Source organism: Lutra lutra, chromosome 3 (assembly GCF_902655055.1).
Source record: "Lutra lutra chromosome 3, mLutLut1.2, whole genome shotgun sequence".
Classification (NCBI taxonomy): Eukaryota; Metazoa; Chordata; class Mammalia; order Carnivora; family Mustelidae; genus Lutra; species Lutra lutra.
In genome coordinates, this window is record NC_062280.1 from 144,359,961 (window position 1) to 144,385,756 (window position 25,796).

General features: G+C 38.9%; 2 protein-coding genes across 5 annotated transcripts in view; one reads left to right on the forward strand and one right to left on the reverse strand.

Moving 5' to 3' along the window:
- Positions 1-25,796, reverse strand: part of GTF2F2 (general transcription factor IIF subunit 2) — a 158,336-nt gene that overhangs the window by 46,311 nt on the left and 86,229 nt on the right. The window contains exon 5 of the mRNA XM_047723494.1: positions 21,465-21,546. Coding sequence (XP_047579450.1) covers positions 21,465-21,546 — 82 coding nt within the window. The remainder of the gene's footprint in view (positions 1-21,464; positions 21,547-25,796) is intronic.
- KCTD4 (potassium channel tetramerization domain containing 4) overlaps positions 1-25,796 on the forward strand; it is a 39,772-nt gene that overhangs the window by 1,282 nt on the left and 12,694 nt on the right. Inside the window, exons 2-3 of one of the 4 annotated variants that reach the window (XR_007126193.1) lie at positions 4,232-4,332; positions 5,359-5,467. The exons of 2 other annotated variants lie outside the window; for them this stretch is intronic. The gene's annotated coding sequence lies outside the window, so the exon portion shown is untranslated. Of the gene's footprint in view, positions 1-4,231; positions 4,333-5,358; positions 5,468-25,796 lie in introns of those variants that run through there. One more of the 4 variants, XR_007126194.1, reaches the window with a different exon arrangement.

The following is a 25,796-nucleotide window of genomic DNA, read 5'->3' on the forward strand; positions in this document are numbered from 1 at the left end:
TCATCCTTCACTCACCTCTCTCTCTGGCGGCTCTCACTGGACTACAGTACTCCCGCAGCCACCCAAAGCCAGTGTTACAAGCGTCACGTTCAAGAAGGAAAACAATCAGTATGTTACTCAATTACAGTCCATCGAAGACATTCAGAGTGCCTATTACCTGTCAGGTACTATGTTAGCTACGATCTACACTCCTTTTAAAGCCCACTAGCAAAAACTATAATAGCAATCTTTTTTTTTTTTTTAAAGATTTTATTTATTTATTTGACGGGGGGCAGAGGGGGAGAGATCACAAGTAGGCAGAGAGAGAGGAGGAAGCAGGCTCCCCGCCGAGCAGAGAGCCCGATGCGGGGCTCGATCCCAGGACCCTGAGATCATGACCTGGGCCGAAGGCAGAGGCTTAACCCACTGAGCCACCCAGGCGCCCCTATAATAGCAATCTTTAATGAAAGCAGAAAAAGGGGCAAGACTATCAGAGAGGAAACCTAACTCAAGCAAAAGTTTTGTGATACTTTAAAACAGTTTTAACTGAGGTATAACCGTTATAAAGGGAGCTGATTTCTGTTGTGTACAATTTGGTGGTTTTCACATACGCATATGCCTGTGCAACAATTTGGTATTTTTCACATATGTATATGCCTGTGCAACATATGCCTACGTTCTTAAATATGCATATGCGTATTTAGAAAAACTGCCCAGACTTACAACCCAGGTTCCTCAATGCTCAACTTTGTTTCTTCCATGGAAGAGTTTTAATAAACCCAAACTGAGTATTTTTTTTTTAAGATTTTATTTATTTGGGGCGCCTGGGTGGCTCAGTGGGTTGAGCCGCTGCCTTTGGCTCAGGTCATGATCCCAGGTCCTGGGTTCGAGCCCCACATCGGGCTTTCTGCTCAGCAGGGAGCCTGCTTCCTCCTCTCTCTCTCTGCCTGCCTCTCTGCCTACTTGTGATTTCTCTCTGTCAAATAAATAAATAAAATCTTTAAAAAAAAAAGATTTTATTTATTTATTTGACAGAGAGAGACATAGTGAGAGAGGAAACATAAGCAGGGGGAGTGGGAGAGGGAGAAGCAGGCTTCCCACGGAGCAGGGAGCCCGATGCGGGTCTCGATCCCAGGACCCTGTGATCATGACCTGAGCCGAAGGCAGACGCTTAATGACTGAGCCACCCAGGCGCCCCTGAGGATTTTTTTTTTTTTAAAGTTATTGTGTATCTCTGATCAATAAGCTCACGAACTTAAGGACACAGAAGTTTTATTTCACATTTTTTTTTAAGATTTTTTTTATTTATTTATTTGACAGACAGAAATCACAAGTAGGCAGAGAGGCAGGCAGAGAGAGAGGAAGGGAAGCAGGCTCCCTGACGAGCAGAGAGCCTAATGCGGGACTCGATCGCAGGACCCTGAGATCATGACCTGAGCCGAAGGCAGCGGCCCAACCCACTGAGCCACCCAGGCGCCCTTATTTCACATTTTTAATAGAATAACAACTACAGATATGTACATTTATATGATACTCTAAATTTCATATGCTAATTAAGTACGTTTTTTTTTTAAGATTTTATTTATTTATTTGACAGATAGATCACAAGTAGGCAGAGAGGCAGGCAGAGAGAGGAAGGGAAGCAGGCTCCCTGCTGAGCAGAGAGCCTGATTCGGGGCTCGATCCCCGGACCTTGGGATCATGACCTGAGCAGAAGGCAGAGGCTTTAACCCACTGAGCCACCGAGGCGCCCCTAATTAAGTACTTTTTGAATGTCTGGATACATCTGCAAACAATTACATACTTTAAAAAAAAGGAAAACGATAGCTTAGAAACAGTGCAAATATACAAGAGTAGTCTTCCTACCTTCCAACTATATAATTTTTTTTTTTTTGAGAAAAAGCATTTACCATAGCAACAAAAATATAAATACACAGGGCAACCCTTACCAAAAATGTTCAACCTTCTATGAAGAAAACTACAAATTATTATTGAAATGTATAAAAAGAAGTCTTGAATAAATGGAAGAGGACAACTGTGTTTTGGAATGGGAAGATTAACTATGCTAATAAGCGGTTTCTTCCCAAATAATGGGTTTAAAATTTAAAAAAAAAAATTCCTGGAAATTGACATGAAAGAACAAATGGGTAAGAAGAATTAAGAAAAAAATTTTTTTTGAAGATTTTATTTATTTATTTCTGAGAAAGAGAGAGAGTGCACGAGCAGGGGGAGCTGCAGGGAGAGGGAGAAGCAGGCTCCCTGATCAGCAAGGAGCCTGATGGGCGACTTGATCCCAAGAGGAATCACGACCTGAGATGAAGGCAGACGCTTAACCAACTAAGCCACCCTGGCGTCCCAAACCAAGAAAAATTTTCAAAGGAACAATAATGCAGTTCATAATATGTTGGGCATTAACATGCACTATTAAACCACAATAATTAAAATAGCACCTTTCAGACATAAAACTAGACCAGTGAAGTAGAAACAGACTCTAGGATGTGTAAGAATGAAGCTTATGGTAAGGTGGTATCATAAACCTCGGAAGAAGGGAGGAGTCATTGAAATAAAGTGCTCAGCAGAGGAAGGGCTCTACCCTCTAGGATATGCTGATGGGGAAGGTGTCCAAAAGAAAGGTAGACTTAGGAGGCCACTACAGTGAAACAGTGACCAATAGTATACTTCTAGACCTGTGGTAATAGCCATGACATACCTCCTCAAATTTATTTTGGATTAAGTAATGCAGTCACATGGTATAAAATGTGTAACGTGCAAAAGCATAGGGATTAAAAACAAGTCTCCCCCAGATCTCCCCTAGATCTTCCTCCCTGGAGACAACCACTGACAAGGATTTCTTATGCATTCAAGGACATTTCATTTTGAAAGAAGCTGTTGGGAGGAAATGTTTTGTCTTTGCTGTTGCTGTCAAAGATCTGTGGTCTCTGGGAGGCAGCCTGCCATAGGGCAGTGTTATTCTTATGGAAAAGATTAATTTGTTGGTGGGTTATTTAAGAGATAAGAAATTACCACACTTCGATTTAATCATAGTTTCCAGTCATTTCAACTCAACATAAAGGGAATAGGTAGAAACATAAGCCAATGATTTAAAAAACACTTTTGAGACAGTTTACAGATGAACTAGCAATCAGGTTAAAATACAGCATTACATTGCTCGGGTCCACGTGTTACTTGAAAACTGTACTCCTTGTTAAGAATTCCTCATCTGCGAGATCTGAATTTCTCAAAATGTGCTCCGACGACCATTACCTTAGAATCATCAGGGTGCCCATGAACAGTATTTATTTCTAGTACCAACTTAAGACCTACTGAGTCAAAAACTCTGGGGCCTTGGCCCAACATTTTTAAACGAAGTTCTCAGGTGATCTGCATACATATGTTAAAGTTTAAGAAAGACTGGGTACTACTGAAAGCCGTAATCACAGAAACCCTGTCTTTCTTATTCACTGTAAGTGTAGTGCCTAGCACAATGCCTGACAAAGAAGGTATCCCAGAATGTATGTTGAAGGTTTAATGAATGGACATTGGGACTGACTGCAGAGTATCTTGCTACGTTGTTAACAATCAACTGATTTTTAAACTTCATCCATGACAGAAATTTGAATAAAGAGCAGAGAAACAAGGTTTGGCAATCAACAGCTTAATAAGAGCTCATTTAGTCGCATGACTCAGTTTCATAGCAAAGCACTTGGAAAGAAGTCAGGGAATTTAATTAGCAATACTTAATTAAATATCTGAGTTCAGATAGATGCTTCAAGTGTATCATGTTAACAAGGACCAACTGACCCAAAGAAAAGGTCCCAAAATGAGATATTCTACTTATTTTCTATTTATTAGGTAGTGACATCTACCCTAACCAGAACTAGGAAAGAAGCAAAAAAGAACATCTCAGCAACCAGAACAGATGTCAAAAGGCCAAGCATGATAGCTCTGGGCACTTGACTCATAGACAAGCCCATTAGACCTTCACTCAGAGTCTATTCAGGTTACTCTTTGCACACATTATTCATTTTAACAGAATTATAAAACTGGTTTCCTAGCTCACAGGAAATTAAAAACACTAAATCAGAATGAAGAGAGGGGCTGCAGCAGCTAGTAACACCATGAACATGACAAAATGAGAACTGTTAAGAGGGGGGGTGAAAAATATATGAAAACAAACAAATGAACTCACAAAAAAGCACAATACTTTGTGGTCATCTGGTGAAAGGGTAAATGATCCTACTCTTTTTGACAGGATCTGAAGGCATCTACTATAGAACTCAAAACAGGTGTTCAAAAGAAAAATGATGTTAAAGAGAAGGCTAGATTACGTTCCCAACAGACTTTGTATATGAGGTATGGATGTAGGTATAATATGTAACATATTTCAGAACGATTTTCATTCTAAAGCTAATCAAAAATTGTTTAAAGTGGGGCGCCTGGGTGGCACTGTCAGTTAAGCATCCGACTCCTGACTTTGGCGCAGGTCATGATCTCAGGGCTGTGAGATTGAGCCTTGCGTCAGGCCCCATGCTCAGCACAGAGTCTGCTTGAGACTCTCTCATCCTTTTACCCCTCCCCACGACACACACACTCCCCCTCCTCAAATAAATAAATCTTTAAAAAAAAAATTATTTAAAGCTACGAACTTTTAAAAAGAACTGAGTAGTAGCTATCTAGAAAATAACCGTTAGAAGCAACTCATTCCTCTAGAGTTCCAGGAAGGAAAAAGACGCTAATGTACTTAACCAACAAGAGATAATTTTCAGAACAATATGTTCTTGAAAAAAATAATCTCAGTTATTGTTTTGTTGGTTGATTAGCAAGATTCAGGGAACTGTACAGCATATATGCAATCATTTAGTTACCATTTAGAATCCACATAGGGACTATTTCGAGAAAAGTCATGGTGCTCTATTTTATAAATTACGTTTATCTTGAAAGATAATTTTTTTTTTACGACAAAGGGGTATCTAAAGTATGTAGTATAAAAAACAGTGCTACTAAAAGGCACTAAAGAGAACACAAACAGAAGTATAAATTCCTTGTAATTTAAATGAACTGCAATAAAATGCCATATGGCAGTCAATGTAATTATGTGGGAAGTACTGCAAATTCTGTTAACAATAGCATTTGGCCGTACCACACCCACCCTCTCCACAATTGTTGTGTGTACCAGACAGTACTGGTAAACAACAGATTTGTAAATTAATTTTACAATATTTCATATTCATGCTCGCCTCATAAACTGTATGTGTATGACAGTGTTTCTCCTATAACAACTGAATTATTTTGGGTTGGGCGTTCATGTTTTAAAAGCTAGAAGATCACGTATAGTTCATGAAGCAGACTGAGTAATTTTTTCTTTTTGAAACTACACAGAATGCTGCATATCAAAGAAAGAATTATCTACAGTGAGCAATTCAAGGGCAGGAAAAATGCCTTCCTCATCTTTTGTTCCTGAGTGTGTAGTACATAATGGGTGCTCAGTGGCTACTGAATTAATGGGTTTACACATATTTGTGAAGCTTTGGGCTGTGAAACCTTCGATATTATGGTGTAAAATACTGATGGGGGTGGGGAGAGGAACCCTGCTCACTCTACAGTATCAACATCAGCTTCAATGGGCAATAGCATCTTTAATTTGTTGTCCAAGCTACAATACAGGTAAGTATGTGTCATTTCAGAATTAAGCCATCTTAAAGAGAAAATAATTTGGCATTTTAAAATTAAGCCTGGAATATTTGTAAATTAAACATAAGTAATTCAATTTTATAAGAATTCAACAAATAAAAGATTAGAATCTAACAAAGGAAAAATAAACCTGTTGCTCTTCAGATAAATCTCCAAAATGTAAGAGGCTAAAAGGATTATGAAAAACATTCATTCATGAAACAAATATTTATTCAGCATTACCAAATGGCAGGCACCATGCTAGGTGACAGGAATACAGTCAATAGTAATAATTAATGATTAACAAAGATAGTGCCATACAGTAATAAGTGCTAAAAATACAATAAAACTGAGTCATGGCATGGCAAGTAACTAGGCTGTGGTGGTGGGGTGGGGAGGTAGCTATACTCTTTCACCTAGGAGTGGTCAGGAGAGGCCTGTCAGAGGAGGTGACATACGACCTGAGAACTGCCTGAGGGAAAGGAGGATAAGATCTAGTGAAAGACTTGTGCTTAGACTGAAAGAGGAGCCTGGAGATGGGTTTTGTTCTGAGGGACCAAGAAGAGGTCATTTTGGCTTCTGTCTAGTGAATGAGAACAGGGTACGGTGGGAGAAGAGAATGAAGAAGCTTCAGGGTCCAAGGACACAGAGTTTGGAAGGTAGACATATAGGATATTGTACATGCTAAGTAGGGAAGCGGTATGATCTCGTCTACGCTAGTGATGCTGTGTGAAGAATGGCCCACAGGGGGAAGCAGGGAGCCACTGGTTAGGAGGCTACTGGGATAGCAGAGCCAGTCGCAGGGGCAGGAGCAGTCTACCGTGCGCTGGGCCCACCCGTAGAAGGGTCTTAACTTGATCTGATGCAATGCTGTCACTGTTTTGAAATTCTTAACTTAATAAGGGACTGTAGAATTTTGTTTTGCAACAGACCCTACAAATTACGTAGTTGGTCCAAAATTTAGGTGAGTGAAGAAGGCAGCTCAGACTTGTGTAGTAGCAACACTGATAAGAAGGTCAGCGTGTGCAGTGCTGGCACCGCTGACAGAACTGGAAGATGGCCTGGCTGTGTCTTGTCACGAGAAGAGGAATCATGGATAACTCCCAGATTGTTTATTAACCTGAGTAACTGAGTAGAAATGGGGAAGACTGGAGAAAGACCTGCATTAGGGGTGGGAAGGTGGGTAACAACCAGGAATTCAATTTCAGGGATGTGAAGCTAAGTGGCCTATGAGACATCCAAGGGGAGTTTTCCAGTGAACTGTGGCAAATACATGGGTGTGAATCCAAAGAGAGGTCTGAGCTAGAAATACAAATTCCAGAGTTGTTGTGTATATATTTTTTAAAGGCGGGGGGGGGGGATCACTTAGCAAGACAACATAGGAGGGCTAGAGTTGAAGAGATAAACAAAAGCTACAAAGACTACAAAGGCCAGACGAAAATTAAAGAGGGTCACACTGACCAAGGGAGGAGAATATGCTAAAGACAGAACCCTGAAGGATACCTAAAAACCTCCCTCTGAGTGACAGGCATTCCAGTGGACCATCTACCTGTTCACGACAACACTGCAACGCCCTACAGTCAGCCCTCCGTGTATTAAGCCTACCAGGCAGACCCACTACATTCCCTAAAACACTCCAATTGCTTTGTCCCAGATTTTGATGTGCATGTTCCTCCTAGAATCGCTCCCTCCTGCTCTTTATCTATTGAAAGCCTATGACTCTTTTCATTGACTTCATCAAATCCGTATTTTCCGAATCTTGGTATTTACTGCCTGTGTCAACTTCTCATATTGTATACAACAAGACGCTACCCTAAATTATTATTCAATACCCATCTATGATCTATTTCCCAAAACAGATAAGCTCTGGTTTCCTTTAAATGCTGCATTGCTTAGTATAATAGATGCATTAGATGCTTAATATGTATCTTAATGCTTAATATATATCTGTTGAACAAATGAGTAATAAATAACACCTTGAAGCTATGAAATATGGGGAAGTAACAGAAGTAGATAAATCAACTTGGCATGTAACAGCTTAAAAAGAAATGACTCATTGTGATCAAAGTCCCGGGCAGCCTGCCCGACAAAAGGCATAAAACCTAAGTCGTATACCTTTCATTCCTTCCTCATTCAACTAGTATTTATTGTGCGCCTACTGGGTGCCAGGTACTCTTCCAGTCATTAGAGATGCACCAGCCAAAAAAGCAGACAAAAAGTCTTGTCCTCAGGGAGCTGCAGTTTAGTGGAAATACCATTTGCTGGCACGTTTTGTTTTATATAAGCTTATTTATATAAGCCCACACCTTCCTCTATTTTCCCTACAAGCCTACTGTTTTTCAATCTGAAAAGTTTTGGCCTGAACATTATCATCATTATTAATGCCATCCTTTCCGTTTTCCTCAAATATATAACACATTATGAGAAAAGGGTTTTGGACATTCCGAGGCCTTCAAAGGGCTAAAAAAAAATCAGTACACACTATGTAGCAACTCTCATACTAGGACATATTCTAGAGAAGTACATCTTCAAAACAGCACAACTACTAGTGCATCAAAACTACCCAAAGCATTATAGAATTTACATAAACTTCCCAAAAGTAAAATAATAAGCTCCACAGGTATGTAAAATCATTGAAGATTCTCCTCTCCCCTGTAGATATACAGAGCTTTGAAATTAAATTATGCTATCAAAGTTCATTTTTAAGTTGTAGGAGCTGAAACTGGACAAAAATTCTAAAATGAAACAATGAAGCCATAAAATATCTTTTATAAATCCTGAAAATGCCTGAAAATGTTATCCTATTCATTTTATAATATAACAGAACCATGGTACTAACAATAGTAGTTTAAGTTGTAGGGCAATAGGATAAGGATCTTCTTCTACAAGAGAGAGGGAAAGAGAACAAACTCCCTTCCCTTTCCTACTGAAAAGCCACGCAAGCTTTTGAAAATATTAAGGCTAGAAGAGGTTCCCGGTCATCTAATGTACTGGAATCAACTGAATCTGGGCTCAAATTTCAGCTTTGCCATTCACAAACTGTGAGCCTGGGCAAATCACTTAACTCAGTTTTTTATTTGTGAAAATGCAAAGAAGATTTAAATTGAACATCTAATAGAACATGAAGGCATTTAAGAGTGGGCAGCCCACCATGCAGGCGGAGCTGTCCTACCTGAAAATCAGTTCCCCTCAGCAGACTGACTGAGTGACTTTATTTATTTAGTTAGAGAGTGAGGGAGAGAGAGAGAGAGAGAGAGAAACCCAAGTAGGCTCCATGCCCAGCACAGAGCCCAATGTGGGGCTAGATCTCATGACCCTGAGATCATGACCTGAGCCAAAACTCAAGAGTTGGATGTGCTTAACCAACTGAGCCACGCAGGCATGTGTCCCCCACCACCACCCCCCGCCACCCCAACCAGGAAGTCTTTAAAAATTTTTTTTTAAACATTTAAAAATTAAACATTTAAAAATTTAAACAATTTTTTAAACAATGTCTTCTCTTTCTCTACTTATATCTAGAATTCTTTCTTAAAATTCAAGTTTTCTTGGGCAACTGTGTGGCTCAGTGGGTTAAAGCCTCTGCCTTCGGCTCAGGTCATGATCTCAAGGTCCTACGATCAGCCCCGCATCAAGCTCTCTGTTCAGCAGGGAGCCTGCTTCCCTTCCTCTCTCTCTGCCTGCTTCTCTGCCTGCTTGTGATCTCTGTCAAACAAATAAATAAAATCTTAAAAAAATTTTTTTTAAAATTTAAGTTTTCTTTACAATATATCCCATGGCAGCTTCATTAAGAGTCTCAAGCAAGGACAATCTATATGATGTTTATAAGTAAGATCTTCTTGTACTTTAGCAAACTGTTAAGAATATTTAAAGCATAGTCATCTCAAAGTCTAAATTAGTACTTCCTAGGAGTTAAAGACTTGATTATCATTATTCCTGCTGATTCAATTACTAAATGGTAAGTGGGACCCTGATTCCCTAACAAAGAAACATGTGCTATATTTCCTTATTCTTCAAGTGCTTCATGAAACCACAGACCAAGGGTTGAAAATTGCAGTGCCTACAAGGACCAGACAAGCAACTTAGATTGGCTTAGACAAGCCAACTCGTAAGAAAAATGGACATCTGGGCTTGCAGCAAACAAGGGAGTGCCGTTCATTCCCAGGCTGGCCCATTTTGTAGTGGGCCACAGGGTCACACTGATGGAGCACATTCAAAGAGAGGGTAAAGATTTGTATAATTCTTGTGACAATTTTCTGTAAGATGGCAATAATGTCTTGTTCAACGAAATATGTAAATTGCCATGATTCCCTGACAGACAAAAATAAAAAATACTGAAGGAAGGATCGTCTTTTACAAGTTTGTACAAAGACACTACATGGACTAGTGATGGTGCTAATCCTGCCTACGGGAATTTGACCACTTCTGTGGGTCGCATTCAGCAGCAAGTTTTAAATCCTCCGAACAAATCTTCAACAAATGCTGGCAGGCCAGATCTACCCACTCAGCCCAGGAAGCAGAGATGGTTGTCCTGGTGACAAGTCCCACCACAAACTAAAAGGACTACTCAGATTTTGTGTTTAGGGCCAACCTATACATGGTGTAATTTCAATGACTTTTCTTCCTTTCCCATAAAAAAAAAGTACCTACTCAAATACTTTGAACAGGTAATCTAATGGCTATTATTCCCATGTGGTAATAAAAGGTTTAAAATCAAATACCCAGTTTGAAGCCTATTCATTCTTAAAATGTATTCAGAATTGAGAGACTAGAAAAGATCAGAATATGATAAAAAGTAGGTACCTAAAGATAGACATTACTAAGGGAGAAAGGAATGATAAAAGGAGATGCCTGGATAATAAAGATAAACTTTCCCTACTTCACAGTTTTACCTAAGGTGAGCCCTGTTGATTTTCAACTGTGAGTGAACAAAGACAAATTGTGTACTGAGGTATTTTTAGCATGCAAAGCTGTGAGGCTTTGTACAAACACCACCACATGCCAGTACTGCTTCTCAGGACTTAGAATTTAAATTTAAACACAGCTAAATGCATTTTTAAAAGAGTATTAATTCTTAAGAGATTCACTAATCATGGTATAACAATAAATCCATTAACTTTAAAATTTTTATTTTTGGTCACTTAATGAGAATTTACTGAACATAAAGCTGTTAGAACAAAGATTAGGTGTATTTCCTGACCTCAAGGAGCTCACTATCTAGTAGAGATAAATAAAGTTAATAAAAAGCAAAATGTGATTAGTGGTTTATTAGAAAAAAGTATAGCAGGAGCTTGGTGGAGATGGTGATTATCCTGTGTGGAAAAAAATGGTTGGTGACATTTTCACATTTGAACGGAATCTTAAAAGGATAATAAGGCGTTTGGCAAGCAGAAAACCAAGAACAGAGCACAGCAGACAGTGGGAGAAGAATACACAGGATACATCTGGCAAGTGTCAAAGTGGCCAGTTTTAAAACAATGCCCATTTGAGGTGGAATGGCCACCTCATAAGAAGGGGCCAGAACTCCAAGAGAACAGGCAGAGGGGCTATGGAACTCCAAAGACAAGAGATGCTTACAGTGAGGCAATACCTACTCAGAAAGTTCCTCTCCTCTTTCTTCCAGTGAAAATGCCAGAGAATTTGAAAGAAGGAAATCAGATGAAAACTTTCTTGTTTAATTATGCCAATGGTTGCGGGGGGAGGTGCCTGGGTGTCTCAAGTTGGCTGAATGTCTGCCTTTGGCTCAGGTCATGATCCCAGGGTCCTGGGATTGAGCCCTGAAGCAGGTTCCCTGCTCAAGGGTGGGGAGCTGTTTCTCCTTCTCCCCACTACTCATGCTCTCTCTCTCCCTCAAATAAATAAAATCTTTATAAAAAATAATAAAGTAAAAATTATGCCAATGCTTTAATTCTTTATATATATTCCCAATAACTTTTACAATCATTTGGAGATCCTTCTTTCATCAGAATACTAAATCTTCAGGTGTAGTGTATAGCTCAATGCTGGGGACAACAGCTATTAATGGCTCTTCAGAGGAAATGGAGGCATTCTTACAGGGCAATCTCCCAAAGATTTTCTTCTTCTTCTTCTTTTTTTTAAAAAGATTGTTATCAAGGACTAAGAAGTCTTCCTCCTCCAAATAACATTCCCTATGAGGAACTGTTTTAGTCTGTTAAAAAAAAAAATTCTAGGGGCGCCTGGGTGGCTCAGTGGATTAGGCCTCTGCCTTCGGCTTAGGTCACGCATCAGGCTCCCTGCTCAGTGGGGAGCCTGCTTCCTCCTCTCTCTCTCTGCCTGCCTCTCTGCCTACTGTGATCTCTCTCTGTCAAATAAATAAATAAAATCTTAAAAAAAAAATTCTAGGTAAAACACTTTGCCTACCTTTTTTGGGTAGTTTTACTGCACTGGTATTTTTGCACTTTTACTACAGCTATCTATTTATAATGTGCTTAAAAACTGTATTTTAATGATGACATCAGCCCCTTTCACATAATCCCTCACTTAAGGTGATAATTAAAAAGGAGCAGTACAGGGGTAAGGCTGTGAGAATAACAGCATGCTTAGGGCAAAGAAGGCCAGCTGCCTTCTTGGGTTAGCTCTTCAGAAGGACTTCCTGTTTCCTGGCCTTTAAAAATTTTTTTTGATTAAAAAAGATATACAGCTCCATATTTTAAAAATCATACTTCTGGGTTCCTTAGGACAGTCAAGCTGGAGAAAGACCAAAGAACATTAGGAACAGAGCTACAGCATTGATGATGTTGAGAATGTCTAGATAAAGCATGGCTAAAGCCCACAATACCACTGGATTTTATTTATGTGAGTCAATGAATTTCTTCTATTTTTAAGCCTTTTATTTTTATTTTTTTAAGCTTTTATTTATTTATTTGACAGAGAAAGAGAGATCACAAGTAGGCAGAGTGCCAGGCAGAGAGAGAGGGGGAAGCAGGCTCCCTGCTGAGCAGAGAGCCCGATTCGGGGCTCAATCTCAGGACCCTGAGATCATGCCCTGAGCCGAAGGCAGAGGCTTAGCCCACTGAGCCACCCAGGCGCCCCTATTTTTAATTTTTTTTAATGAAATTTTCATTTAATTAAGAAATGAATTTCTCTAATTTTTAAGTCTGCACTGGCTTTTTTCTTTCCTTTTAAGATTTTATTTACTTATTTGACAGAGAGAGGCAGCGAGAGAGGGAACACAAGCAGGGGGAATAGGAGAGGGAAAAACAGGCTTCCTGCTGAGCAGGGAGCCCCATGCGGGGCTCCATCCCAGGACTCTGGGATCATGACCCATGCCCAAGATGGACGCCTAAAGACTGAGTGGCCCAAGCCCCTCCATACTGGCTTTTCTAATAGGAAATGAAAGTACCTTAACTGATACTGATAAAAATATATTAATCATTAACCTCAACATTCACCAAAAACTATTTCAAATGAGACTACCAGAAAGCTACAATCTAATATTATATTTCCTGGATCATGAAATTATCTTTATAGAATTCTGAGTTGCTGTTATGATCTCAAATTTTATTGAGGATTAAAAGAAAAATGGTTTTTAATAAAACTTATTTTTAGCTTATTACTGATTTTAATAAACTTCATATAAAAATTTACATGAAAACATTAACACAGCACCACTGCATGCCCAACATTGTGTGGCTACTGGGAAGCACACAGTTTATGCTCAGCCGTAGCAGTTCGACCCAGTCTAGAATTCCTGGTACTGTACACATTTCCTAAGCACCAGCATTTTCATTATTTGTCTCTTATCTTTTAGTTCCCATTTTAAAAAGTTAGCATTTCAGTGTATCTAGGCTATTCATATTGACCTGACATCCCCATTTTATCTGGGACGATTTGCACTGCTGTCTTAAGGTGTCATCTTCTCTGGTTAGTGGCTGCTTTCTTTCCCAAAAGTATCCGTTTTAAACAAGTTATACTATTACCTTATTTGTAATTCATCCTGCATTTATTTTTTAAATATAAAGGGATACAGCTATAAGAGACTCATCCTACTATGTAAGAAAAATCATTTACAAAATAATTATTCTTTACAAATTTACACGGAAAAGAGTCAAAACTACAAGTACTAAATATATCCACATACTAGTTGAAATGTGGAAAAAAGAAAATGCTTCAGTGCTGTTATTGCACTGAACAAAAATTTTATTTGCAGAAACTTCTTTGGGCCTGAATCTAGTTCACCCACATGAATCACATCACCCACGAATTACATAAAGATCTACTGAGTGAGGGGGTCCTTTTCCTCTTCCCTTATAATAACACATGCTAAGACATCTTTTACCATAATATGAAACATCAGGAATCTAGGCAGGTACAGCCTGGTAACCTCTCCCCAAGAAAGAAGTGAATCACAACTTGCTTCCTACTATCTGGTGTCTTTGCATAGAAAAAAGACTGATTTTTCTCTTCTGTAGTCTATATTCTGTTCCCAAAGAGAAAGGTTTTTCTTAGGTTTTTGATGAAAGCCCACAAACACTGAAAAAATTACAAATAAAAATTCTGAGACAAGTATTTTTAGATCAGTTGGTGACATAAACATGTAGAAGTTAAAACTCACATATTTTCCCATTACTATGACTTTTCTATAAGAAAACACACATTAGGGTGACTGTCTTATCTTTATGTCCCTTTATATTTTAAAGAGTACAACATGAATTAAAAGCTTGGTGAATGTGTAATTTGTCATTTGACTATTAAAAAAGCCTCAAGGGGGAACCTGGCTGGCTCAGTTGGTGCAGTGTGTAACTCTTGATCTTGGGGTTTTGAGTTCAAGCCCCATGTTGGACACACAAAAAAAGCCTCAAGATGCTTAAAGTTACTCTTAATAAAACACTAATTAAATAATTTAAAACGACTTTTAGAGAGGGAGGGGGAGGGGGGAAGGGAGAGGGTTAGAATCTCTAAGAGACTCTCTACAGAGCCCAACACGTAGTGCTTGTTCCCCAGGACCCCTGAGAGCATGACTTGAGCCAAAATCAAGAGTCAGACGCTTAACTGACTGAGGGACCCAGGCACCCCATAAATTTTAATTAGTATGTCAAATGTGAGTTGATATTAAATATATTTACATTCACCAACTCAAAATAAATTTCCTAATTTATTTAGATCAATTCAAATGTAGATCAGATTAAAAAAAAGTAACAGAAGCTGTGAAATACTTTTTCCTTTTTGTGTTTTAGCTTTTCTTGGTGGCTAAATGGATGCTTGCAGGATTTTATAATGTGATGGGATTGTACAAAGGAAAATTATAGCATAGGAATAATTTCTTTCTTGTCCTGAATTTTATTGACTGATAAGTTCATATATTCCTTGCATTTACTGCAATACTTATTTCCACCTTTAAATGAATAACAGAATCTTATAAACTAATAGAATCTTCCTTATGTTTAATATGGTCTATGTTCATAACATGTGGCTAATTTATCACCTAAAATTTAATAGCAGACAGCTATAAGTACTTATTACTAAAATTAAATTCCCACTAAAGTAGCACTAATCATTCTTAAAGATTATTTTATATAAGTATAAAATATACTTTGTAAATATATACATTTATGTTGCTAACAGTGTAGTTCAGCTACTATCTGCAAATATTATATAGTAAAACCTCAATGGTTAAAGAAAAAAACTCACTGACTTAGGGAAAGGTCTTCTTTGATAAAAAGGCTCTCTCCTCCAGTCCTCTGTAAATGGAAAACTATTTAATTATAACTTTATATTCTGAAAAACTTTTTGTCGTTGATGAAATGTTTCTATATTTGTTTTATAATCACTTTCCCCCTCCCAAAGGAAGATAAGGATGTATGGATGTATGCGCATGTGTGTGTGCACATATGCATGTATATATGAATTGAAAAATCAATCAGTCCAGGTTTCAAGTGCAGCTCTGAGTTAAAAAAAAAAAAAATTTAAAAAGCTGAATGCTGCAGATTCCTACATTTCTGTACCTAGTTTTGCCATTCCTTTTTTTTCAACCCCACAAACACTTCTGGGTATTTATTATTTGTAATGCACTATGCTAAGTGTTCCAAATACAAACAGGAAGGGAATAAGAGAGAGTGAGAAATGAAGAAAAACCCACAGTCCCTGTTCTTACGAAGTTCATAGTCTTGGAGAAGATGCAACAATGCACGCCTAAACAACAGAAAACGTACACATTTATATGTACCGTTAAATTGAATAGGTAAGTATGTGGGAACGTAGAAAAGAAGTGGCAGATCCTAACTGGAGTGCAGAGTTTCGGAAGATACGAGAAAGTTTCACTGAGTAAGTAACACGTGGGTTGATTTGAAAAGCTTATAGGATCCTGGCAGAAGTTAAATGAGGTATTCTAGGTAGAAGACGCAGCATAATACTTAGAAGTGCCCAGGGACGCCTGGGTGGCTCAGTTGGTTAAGCAGCTGCCTTCGGCTCAAGTCATGATCCCGGCGTCCTAGGATTGAGTCCCACATCGGGCTCCTTGTTCTGTGGGGAGCCTGCTTCTCCCTCTGCCTCTGCCTGCCACTCTGTCTGCCTGTGCTCGCTCTCTCTCTCTCTCTGACAAATAAATAAATAAAATCTTTAAAAAAAAAAAAAAGAAGTGCCCAGCACATCCAGGATAACAATGTGTAGTGTGACACAACTAGATGATGTGTGTCAAAAGGAGAACAGCTAAAAATATAGCCAAAAAGTGAGACAAGAGCCAGATTATCCAAAAACTCAAATACCATTGAATGGGACCAGGCAGTCAGAAGGAGGCCCTGAAAACTTTGGAGTGTATGTGTGAAATATCCAGGTGCCAGATATCTTAAATACTGACCTGCCAATTCTGTTCTCAAACACTTCTACTTTGATGTCACCTCCATCGGGATATCTGCCTGTCCACTAATCAAAAGCACCACTATATTTCTATTCTTGCAACTATACGGTCAGTAAACAGACGTTTTGGATAATCTGGTTGTGTGTGTGCGCGTGTGTGTGTTTTCCTTCAGTTTCAAAAACTGTACACTCCCGAACCTGAAGGAAAACACATACACACACGTACATACATACACACACGTACCCCAGATTATAGGGTGTCTGGGTGGTTGAGTTGGTTATGCGACTGCCTTCAGCTCAGGTCATGATCCTGGAGTCCTGGGATTGAGTCTCATCACAGGCTCCCTGCTTAGCAGGGAGTCTGCTTCTCCCTCTGACCTCTCCCCTTTCATGCTCTCTCTCTCTCTCTCAAATGAATAAATAAAATATTAAAAAACAAATAAACAACTGTAAACTCTCTGGAGCAAGAACAGTTAACTAGTGATTTTTTAAAATTGAGCCTTACCTCAATGATCTCATGACACACGTGAAAATGTTAAGTAACGATAAACAAAATACAGGTTGATCCTTGAATGGTATAAGTCTGAACTGCACAGGTCCACTTATATATGGATTTTCTTTTTTTACAGTGCAGTACCATAAATGTATTTTTTCTTCCTTATGATTTTCTTAACATTTTTTTCTCCTCTGGCTTACTTTATTGTAAGAATACAGTAATAATACATATAACATATAAAATATGTGTTAACTATGTTATTGGTAAGGCTTCCAGTCAACAGTAGCTACTAGTAGTGGTTTTGGGAAGTCGAAAGTTACATGCAGAGTTTCAACTGTGCAAAGGGTGGACACCCCAACCCCTCGTTGTTCAAATGTCAGCTGCACATGAGATACAACTTACAGCTTATATTACTTTCCTATTTTGATTAATCTACCCATCATTATTCTTCTTGCAGGTTAAGTACTTTCTGCTTTTGACTCTACCTCCAAATATCCTCAAAACTTTGTCTTTCAATTCCCTTCTGATTAGAACCACTTTGTTTAGTCACTTAGACATTTTGTACGTGGGTTATTACATCAGCCTCTAGCTTACCTCCCTGCTTTTGGTCTTACATTATGGCCAGGATGACCTATCCAAAACAGAAATCGCTTTGCTCTCCATACAGCTTCGAATTCTTCAGTACCTCCCTAATGGCCACAGCATAGAGTCCAAATTCCTTACCAAAGCATATTAAGACTCTTTAACAGATAATTTAGCAAGAATATAAAGATTTTCAATATTTTAAACCTTATCTCCGGCCCCTTATTCACTCAAAAAAATACTTACTGACCACCTACTACATGTCATGAACTATTTTTTTTTTTAAATTTTATTTGAGAGGGGGAGAGAGCACGCACAAGAGAGCGAGTGTGAGCTTAACTGACTGAGCCACCCAGGTGCCCTGTCACGAACTATTTTAAACATCTGGGGTTGTGTGTGTGTATAAATGAACAAAATAGATGACTGTGTGCACGTGTGTCCATGCGTACACATACACACCAAAGAACCAACCATGGAAGTTTAAACTACACTAGGGCAAAGCTGGCAATAAATACAAGTAAATTACATAGTATATTATGAATGGTATGGTCTATAAGAAAATAAAAGTATAGAAAGAAGTAGGTTGGTCAGGGTAGACCTTATTGGAAAAGCAGAATCTCAGAAGAGACTTGAAAGAGGCACGGAGTGAGCTATGCAGTTTTCTGCAGAAAGGATGTTCCTGGTAGAAAAGAAAATCTGGTGTAAAGGCCCTGATAAGGAAGTGCCTAGAGTGCTCAGGACTGCTAGGAGCTCAGAGTTAAGTAAAGGGGGAATGAAGGGAGAGGAGCTAAGGATGGGGAGAAGTGGGAAGAAGTAGAAGCATGATCACGTCGATCCCTGCAGAGAACTGGGAGGACTTGAATTTTACTCTGAGTAATGAAGGAAGCACTGTGAGTGACCAGTGAGCAGAGGAATGGCATGACTTGACAGATTCTGGAAGAACTGCTCTGACTCCTGCACTGGCAGCAGACCAGAGTGGGCAGGGACAGAAGAAGGAATGCTGCTAGGAGGCTACTGCAGTGATCTAGGTGAGACTTCATGATAGATCATGTGGGTGGTGAGAAACAGACTTGTAGATGTGTAATAATCTGAAGGTACAGTCAGTAAGACTTTTCTGACACAATGGATGTGTGTGTGAAAGAGGATTCAAAAATGTCACCAAGAATTTTGGATTAAGAAAACAGGAGAACAGAGTTTGTACTAACTCAGATGAGAAAGACCACTGGTAGAGCAGGTTTTGGGGGAAAGCCTGGGAGAACAGTTTTTCATATATTTAAAATGTCTAGTGGACATTCAACCAGGTTCTTGAATATCCAAGTTTGGAGCTCAAAGCAGAGGTTTAGGGTGGAGATTCTGTTTGTTCTGACTCAAACAATCCCGCATTCCAGGCTCACACAGAGTTCCCCAATGTCTTCCCCAAGTCTTTATATGAGTGCATCTTTCAAGACATGTCATGTATCGTCTATTTTATGAAACTCACATGATTATCATCTCCTGAATCACCCTGTTTCCTTAAGTCATTTAAGTAACTGAAATATATAATGGCTGGTCTCTTAGCACACTCAAAAGGCTGAATAATTTTTGTATCTTTTGGTAAGAAAAAAAGCAGCCATTTCATTAACACAACAGGCAACTTGCCTAATCTCACCATCAGAAATCTTTACAAACCTTTAAAGAAAATTAGGACCACAAAAAAGATCTTGGCAAGCAGCTCAGTAACCAGATTTTGTACTTTGCAATTTCAGTGGTTATTTGAAGATGATAAGTCTTCAAAAACACACACTGTATGATCAACTTCATAGGCTAAACACAAAGACAGAAACACCTCCTGCCTGTGTTCCAAAGTTATTTTCAGTTAAAAAATTTTTTTCATTTTGTCATCCTTTCCCTTGCCCTGGGGAGGCATTTAAATGAGAAGAATTATTGGACAAGAAAACAGTCTTTTGTTTCGTTCCTGAGAGACACACTCTAATCTAATTGAGAAAGGAGGGAAATTAAAAAGATGATGTGGCATTATAGAGGATCCATCTGAAGCAGCCACCTTCTTTTTTTTTTTTTTAAAGATCTATATATTTATTTTAGAGAGCGAGAGAGAGCACGTGCACACGTGCGGCGGGGGAGTAGGGCAGAGAGTGAGGGAGAGAGAATCTTTAAGCAGACTCCATGTCGGGTGGCGAGCCTGACATGGAGTTTGATCCCAAGACCCCGAGATCACTGCCTAAGCTGAAACCAAGCACTGGATGCTTAACTAACTGCACCAGCCAGGCATCCCTGAAGCAGCTACTTCCAGCTGTGAGAACCCTGCTATCCAGAGAGGCTACCGCTAGCACCCAAACAGTGTGCTCCCATTATGAGCTCTGGATAGCTATAATCTGCTAAAATGTAAGTTCCACAAGGGCGAGAGTTTTGCCTGTTTTGTTCACTACTCTTTCACATGGTAGTGCTGAATGAACAAACTTACAATTCTGAAGTACACAAGGCTGAAATACATTCAATATAAAGTAGAAAACAAGGGGTGCCTTGCTGGCTCAGTTAATACGGCACATGACTCTTATTCTTGGGGCTGTGAGTTCGAGCCCCACAGGAGGTGCAGAATTTACTTAAAACAAAAAAAGCCTTCAGGGTTTTAAAAAATTGCTCTCTGAAAGTCAAAAAATTGGAGTACCAAGAATTTGCAATCATCATCTTCAAATATTGATTACAAAATGTTAACCATATACAACACTGGGGGAGGGAGGATCATATGTGAAATCTCTAACAAAGTAGTAAGTTTTTTTTTGTTGTTTTGTTTTTTTGTTTTTTTTTTTTTAAGATTTTATTTATTTATTTGACAGAGAGAGAGAGATCACAAGTAGGCAGAGAGGCAGGCAGAGAGAGAGGAGGAAGCAGGCTCCCTGCCGAGCAGAGAGCCCGATGCGGGTCTCGATCCCAGGACCCTGGGATCACGACCTGAGCTGAAGGCAGAGGCTTTAACCCACTGAGCAACCCAGGCACCCAAGTAGTAAGTTTATAAAAAGTTCTCTGTAAATCAAGAGAAAAGAATGATATTCTAGCAACTACACTTGCTTTATACTGTATAGTATTTTAGAAATTTCATTATGCAAAAAGTATAGCCTTTAAAAATAAAATAGTACAAATACATTACATGTGTTTAGAGAATCAAGATCTATAATGTTGACTAGTATAAAAAGAAGTATAAGAAGTTTGACTCCAGGTTATATTAAGAGAGTAGCTTAAAACAACCCAAATACACAGCCAGGTTCTGAAAATTCCCTTGCCAAAGAAATTCTTACTTGGGTTTTTTTTTTTAATTGAAGTATAATTGACATATACCATTACATTAGTTTCAGGTATACAACATAATGATTTGAAACATATATATTGCAAAATGATCACCATAATAAGTCTAGTTAACATCATGTCACCATATTTACTTCTTGTGATGAGAATTTTTAAGATCTATTCTCTTAGCAACTTGCAAATATGCAAAACAGTAATATTAACTATAGTCAACAAGCTGTACATTATAACCCCAGGACTTAATTATTTATAACTAGAAGTTTGTTCTTTTTTTTTTTTTAAAGATTTTTATTTATTTATTTGACAGAGAGAAATCACAAGTAGGCAGAGAGGCAGGCAGAGAGAGAGGAGGAAGCAGGCTACCTGCTGAGCAGAAAGCCCGAGGCGGGGCTCGAACCCAGGACCTGGGATCATGACCTGAGCCGAAGGCAGTGGCTTAACCCACTGAGCCACCCAGGCGCCCCTAGAAGTTTGTTCTTAACGTAGTCTTAAAGTAAAACAGCCTTTGAAGAAAACACTTTCAACATAGCCACAGTTTTCATGCAGTTAAGAAGCAATCTAATATACAGATTTCAATCCCCAAAAGGAAATATCGGGTATTATCTTAAAGTTAAAGAACACCAACCTTTTTAATCTCATGTAGTTTTCACTGGCCGCAGGTCGGCATTCAGCTCTTTGCACCACTATTCCTTCCAATGAAAGTTTGTCTTGAATGGAAAGAAAAAAAAAATTTAACAAATGTATTCAGAGATAACCCTGACCATTTTTTTAATAAATATATATATATATTTTTTAATTTGACAGATAGAGATCACAGGTAGGCAGCGAGGCAGGCAGAGAGAGAGAGGAGGAAGCGGGCTCCCTGCCGAGCAGAGAGCCCGATGCGGGGCTCAATCCCAGGACCCTGGAATCATGACCTGAGCTGAAGGCAGAAGCTTTAACCCACTGAGCCACCCAGGCGCCCCAACCCTGACCATTTTTAAGATTTTACCTTAACATACTAACCACAGTAATAATGATTAGAATCAAACGTAATAATACAAATCAAAGAACAAAAGGAATACTTTTAAGTTTATAGTACCATCATTAGCCAGAATAGAGAAAAACCTTACTCTTGGTGAGCAAAAAACTGAGCTTGTCAGGTTTGTTTACTGGGCTGCTGCAGTCCCTTGCCAATACAACTTTTATATATTTAACTTTTTCTAAAGAGGGTGACTTACTAGGACATAAAATCAAATTTTAAAAAATTTGAAGGGAGTGGAGACTACAACAACTTTGGCAGAGAAGTAACTTCTGAAAACCCAGCTAGTCTAAACCACTAAAATTAAAGGTAATATATATCTGTATGTGTGGGTGACCACACACACACACACACACACAAATAAAATTCTAGAATACACCGTGACTAGAATAGCTAGCCTAGAAAATACCATAAACTGGGCAAGGCTAGTTGTCTAGGCTAAACACTGTCTAGGCTATACTGTGTACTACTTCTGCCTGCCAGTTGCTCTGACTTCTATTTTCCAGCAGATTTATTAACTTGGGTATGTCCAAGTTAGAGCTTTAACTGCTATGGATATTTGTCCAAACAGAGGGGCAATTTTTCCTACCAAAAGTAAGAATTCTTAAGGTGACGCTGACACAAAATTCAAGAGAAACCAAAAAGGTAAACAACAGTTAGCACTTACTATGTGACTACTATGGACCAAACACTGGTAAATTCACCTTATAGACCTTAATAGTACACAAAGACTATGCCATGATGGCACCAGCTCTCCTACTATCTGGAAATGTACAACTATGGTTAGGAAGCTATGGTTCAGTCTTAATTTCATGAGAATTCATCCAGGTTTTGAAAAGAGATTCAGGAAATCCTTTGGCTCATCAGCAATGCATTTATGATTCATCTCTTCAGGGCAAATGACTTCGTGCATTCCCCTAACATTAACTAAATGCCTACTATGTAAAGGGCACCATCTAAGCATTTGGAATCAAAGATGAGTAAGACATAGTACTCTTTCCAAGAAGCACACAGTTTCCTGGGGTGGGGGAGGAGGGCAGATAAATGGACCAAAATGTAGAGTGCAGCTTGTACCACGCCCACGATTTACATTAGAAAATCTTCCTTATGGTGACTTTTCTTGATTTTGTCTCCAAACTCCAGGAGACTCCTTACTGTAGCCCCTAACTGTGAATGCATGGGCAATCCAATAGTTGAAGAATTCCTCAGTGCAACATATGCAACTAATCTCAAGTACACACTATCAGATGTCTGGAAAAAGCAATGATGAGAAGCATGCCCACCTTATACCAAAATGTTAGGAAGGAAACGAAACCATAATTATTTTGTATTACATTTAAATGTCTAAAAATAATTTCCCCTTGTTAATCAGTTTAGTAAGACTGATATTAAAATGTGAATTTCCCAAATCTTATATTTGAGTTTGCATTTCCACAGAAGCTGAAAGTTCTATCTAGAAAAATTACTGGTATAACAATAGCAAAATCTGGGGAATTTCTACGTATAAGATATGTTAAATGCATGAGAAAGTCCTCTATTAAAACACAAATCAATCCTTTTAAGAAAACTAAACAAACTTAGAATACTATACCATCCCTGAAAACAATTTACTTATATATCTAGGTGTTTCACTGCATACTAAAAGAGCTATCTGTTAATACCATCTGTGAATGTTTCCCCACTTATTTAAAGTAATATGTACTTCAGGTAGATAGGCTGAATTTAATTTTTAGTTAAAGGATCTGCTGTCAATGTTCTCCATATAATACCTGAGAGAGTAAGTTTTCAAAGCACCTGCCCATATCAACTTGGAAACTACTCTCATCACTATTCTCCAATCAAGGTCACTCTCACAAAGCAATAAAATTCACTTTCCCCAAACCATAATTTCCTGTCCATCACATCCCCTTTTCAAATCTAAAATAGCTTTCCAATGCTTCTCAAGTGAAAGAGAAGTCTTAATCATCTGCAATGTATTTTCCCACTGACTGGTTGCTCTTAAATCACCCCACATCTCTGTTAGCTTGTTCCCTTTCTCCTTTTTTTTTTTTTTTTTTAAAGATTTTACTTATGTATTTGACAGAGATTACAAGTAGGCAGAGAGCAGGCAGAGAAGGGGTGGGGGGAGCAGGCTCCCCGCTGAGCAGAGAGCCTGATGCGGGGCTCAATCCCAGGACCCTGAGATCATGACCTGAACCAAAAGCAGAGGCTTTAACCCACTGAGCAACCCAGGTGCCCCCCCTTCTCCTTTTAAGTAAATTTTAAAAGCCAATTTACTTATGATAAAACCTCCTAAGCAAGATTTAAAGCCTTCACAATTTTTAAAAGCCTTACAGGAAAATGTTTCCATATTCTTTCCACTAACCATGCTTCTTTTCCTCTTCAAAACATTGCTTAAGGGACGCCTGGGTGGCTCAGTTGGTTAAGTGGCTGCCTTCGGCTCAGGTCATGATCCCAGCGTCCTGGGATCGAGTCCCACATCGGGCTCCTTGCTTGGCGGAGAGCCTGCTTCTCCCTCTGCCTCTGCCTGCCACTCTGTCCGCCTGTGCTCGCTCGCACTCTCTCTCTCTCTCTTTCTCTCTCTGACAAATTAAAAAAAAAAAAAATCTAAATTAAAAAAAATTAAAAACATTGCTTAAGATTTCGGGGGAAAGGTATTAGATACCTTATATTTTAAAGGAATCTTGGGGCGCCTGGGTGGCTCAGTGGGTTAAAGCCTCTGCCTTCGGCTCAGGTCATGATCCCAGGGTCCTGGGATCAAGCCCTGCATCAGGCGCCCTGAGCCTGCTTCTCCCCCGGCCCCCCACCTGACTCTCTGCCTACTTGTGATCTCTGTCAAATAAATAAATAAAATCTTTAAAAAAAATAAAAATATAAAGGCATCTGAAAGCACCCATTTGGACACCACTGCTGTTTATTACAGACCATATTCATTAATACAGGAACCCTCACTTGAAACCACTTTGTTAGGCCAGTTTAAAAGAGCACGAACACTTGAAACACATCAGGAATAACAAAGACATAAAGCACGGCTCCTGTCCTCAAGGAGCAGAGTCTAGTGCAGCCATTCAAATGACTTCTGTGACACAGATTCTTAAAAAGTTTTGAGGGCCCCCGAAGAGCTTTTATGTGGGTTGAACCTTTTGCTATTTATCATATTAGGAACTAAAACTAAGAAATATTTAGAAAATTGGAACTGAAAAAGGCAGAAAGGCTTGGTATTATTATGAATAGTTTTGACTTTATAGGCTCCTTGAAAAGGTCTCAGGAATCCCTCCAGATCACATTTTTAAGAGCTGCTAGTCTAGTAGGAGGTATATAAATCATTTTAATACACTAGAATCACTTTTTTTTTTAAAAGATTTTATTTATTTATTTGACAGACAGAGATCACAAATAGGCAGAGAGGCAGGCAGAGAGAGAGAGAGGAGGAAGCAGGCTCCTCGCTAAGCAGAGAGCCCGATATGGGGCTCGATCCTAGGACCCTGGGATCATGACCTGAGCCGAAGGCAGAGGCTTTAACCCACTGAGCCACCCAGGTACCCCCACCAGAATCACTTTTAATAGACCTCCACTTACCCCACTTCTAGATTATCAATGTTCTCAAGTCCCCTCTTTTAAATACAGTGACAGATGCCCATAGCTTGCCCATAGTGGGTAGTTAGGTTCATCTCTAGTACTCCCACACACTTCTGCTCTAACTATATTAGAACTTGTTTATGCTAGTTTTACTGTTAGTTATTATGCAATTTGATTATATATTATATAATCCCATTAATTGTAAGTATGGGGGAAGGAGATGTTTCTATGAAAACCAAGTTTAGTGCTTTGGCAAGACTTAATATAAAAAGTAAGTTGCTTAAAAAAAAAAAACTACTGTCAAAACACTGGAGAGATAATAGGAGATTATTAGAGAAACATAAAAGTCTAGAAGGA